This window comes from Aplysia californica, unplaced genomic scaffold (assembly GCF_000002075.1).
Source record: "Aplysia californica isolate F4 #8 unplaced genomic scaffold, AplCal3.0 scaffold00420, whole genome shotgun sequence".
Taxonomy (NCBI): Eukaryota; Metazoa; Mollusca; class Gastropoda; order Aplysiida; family Aplysiidae; genus Aplysia; species Aplysia californica.
Genome location: NW_004797690.1, coordinates 358,032 through 359,526, shown reverse-complemented (window position 1 = coordinate 359,526; position 1,495 = coordinate 358,032). Strand labels below are relative to the sequence as shown.

The following is a 1,495-nucleotide window of genomic DNA, read 5'->3' as shown; positions in this document are numbered from 1 at the left end:
ACCCCCCCCCCCTCTCTCTGCAATTAGAAATTTGCTTTCAAAGGGGACTCCATTCATCAAGGAAATTATACTTATAGTACGGTTTGAGAACTACTCTAGATCTAGTAACCCTTTGAGAAAGAAGATGAGTGATGCTATGGGTATAGGATGATTTAAAGATGGGGAGAAATAAAAAAACCCCAATCAATAAGACATTTATCTGACAGATACATCAGACAGGCAAACAACAGAGGGAAAGTAAAGAAGTGAGACCTACCAGTGGCGCCCTCCCGCCATCCGACCCACAAAACAAAACACCAATCACTTTTAGTCAGTTTTCTGACATTATCAAACGAAAGTAACAGATTACGAATACATTATTCTTCTTCTCCCTGGCTATGTTGGTCGCTACATCCACCCGCGACCCCCCCCCCCCCACCCCCCCCCTCCACCCCCGCCGCAAACCTCCACTGATATATTCACTCCCCTCCCCCAGTGAGCAGCCACTGCAGTCGTAGAGCGCTCACCACCACCACATTAAGGACGAGTGAGACAAAACGACCATCTCTCTCCATCCACAGACCCCGGCCCGCCATTGAGCTCCAAACGTCATCATCGAAATTCATCGCTTGAGTTTGAGTGACTTACGTTTGGACAGATTAGAAAGACAGACCTACAACCTTTACCTGTTTCTATTTCTTCAACGTGCGTGAAAATGGTAGGTTGAATATTGATGATATTGTGAATCGAATGTGCATAGCCTTGGTTTGTGAAGTGGACTGCAGTGATGTGATTTACCGTAAACATTTCATTTATAGGATGTTTTAAAAGTAATGCTCTGTCCACGCGCACTTTTCTTTAGATTATGTGATCTTTTCTTTGAATTTGTGATCGTTTTTATTTGTGCAAAAAGCTGTATTGAGCCATTATTTTGTAGTGCTGTACTGTCGACTGAAATATACAGGGGTGCTGAAGGACATTACGGGTGGGTGGTTGGCGGGTGCTCTGGTGTGGTTTGCTCCTTAAATTCTTTCATATCAAACATCTATCATCCTTATCTCCCCTCCTTTTTTGTGTTTGTTGCTCTCTTGTACCTGGATGCCTGACTTCGAACTGGGGAAGTAAAGGCGGCGTGGAAAGGAACTGGCCACCCTACCACAAGATGCCGAAGGCCCAGGAAGTTGTCTCACTAACAAAGCAATCCCCAATGTCTGGATCGGATGCGGGAACAACTAACACCTCTAATCTTCGGCACTTGTATGACTTTATTGTGTTGCAAGCGTTGTAAAACACTTACTTAAAAAAAGGACATTACGGTTTTGACTTGGCTTTTGGTGCCAACATATTAGAGACAGGGTCAAATGCACAGAACTTTCGAGACAGCCTGCATGACCTCACTTCTCTGTCAAATCTATTAATAGCCTCCGGTTCTCATAATAGACATGGTCATCTTTATTTTAAGCCCATGGACTGCTGCTTCAACGTATCAAGTGCTGAAACTGATGCCCCCTCCCCC

General features: G+C 44.5%; 1 protein-coding gene across 1 annotated transcript in view; it reads left to right on the top strand.

Annotated features, from left to right (window-relative positions):
* Positions 1–436: 436 nt before the first annotated feature.
* LOC118478211 (tubulin alpha-3 chain-like) overlaps positions 437–1,495 on the top strand; it is a gene marked incomplete at its 3' end in the record, with an annotated part of 11,542 nt that continues 10,483 nt past the window's right edge. Inside the window, 1 exon segment of the mRNA XM_035971342.1 lies at positions 437–697. Within this exon segment, the coding sequence (XP_035827235.1) occupies positions 695–697 (3 nt within the window).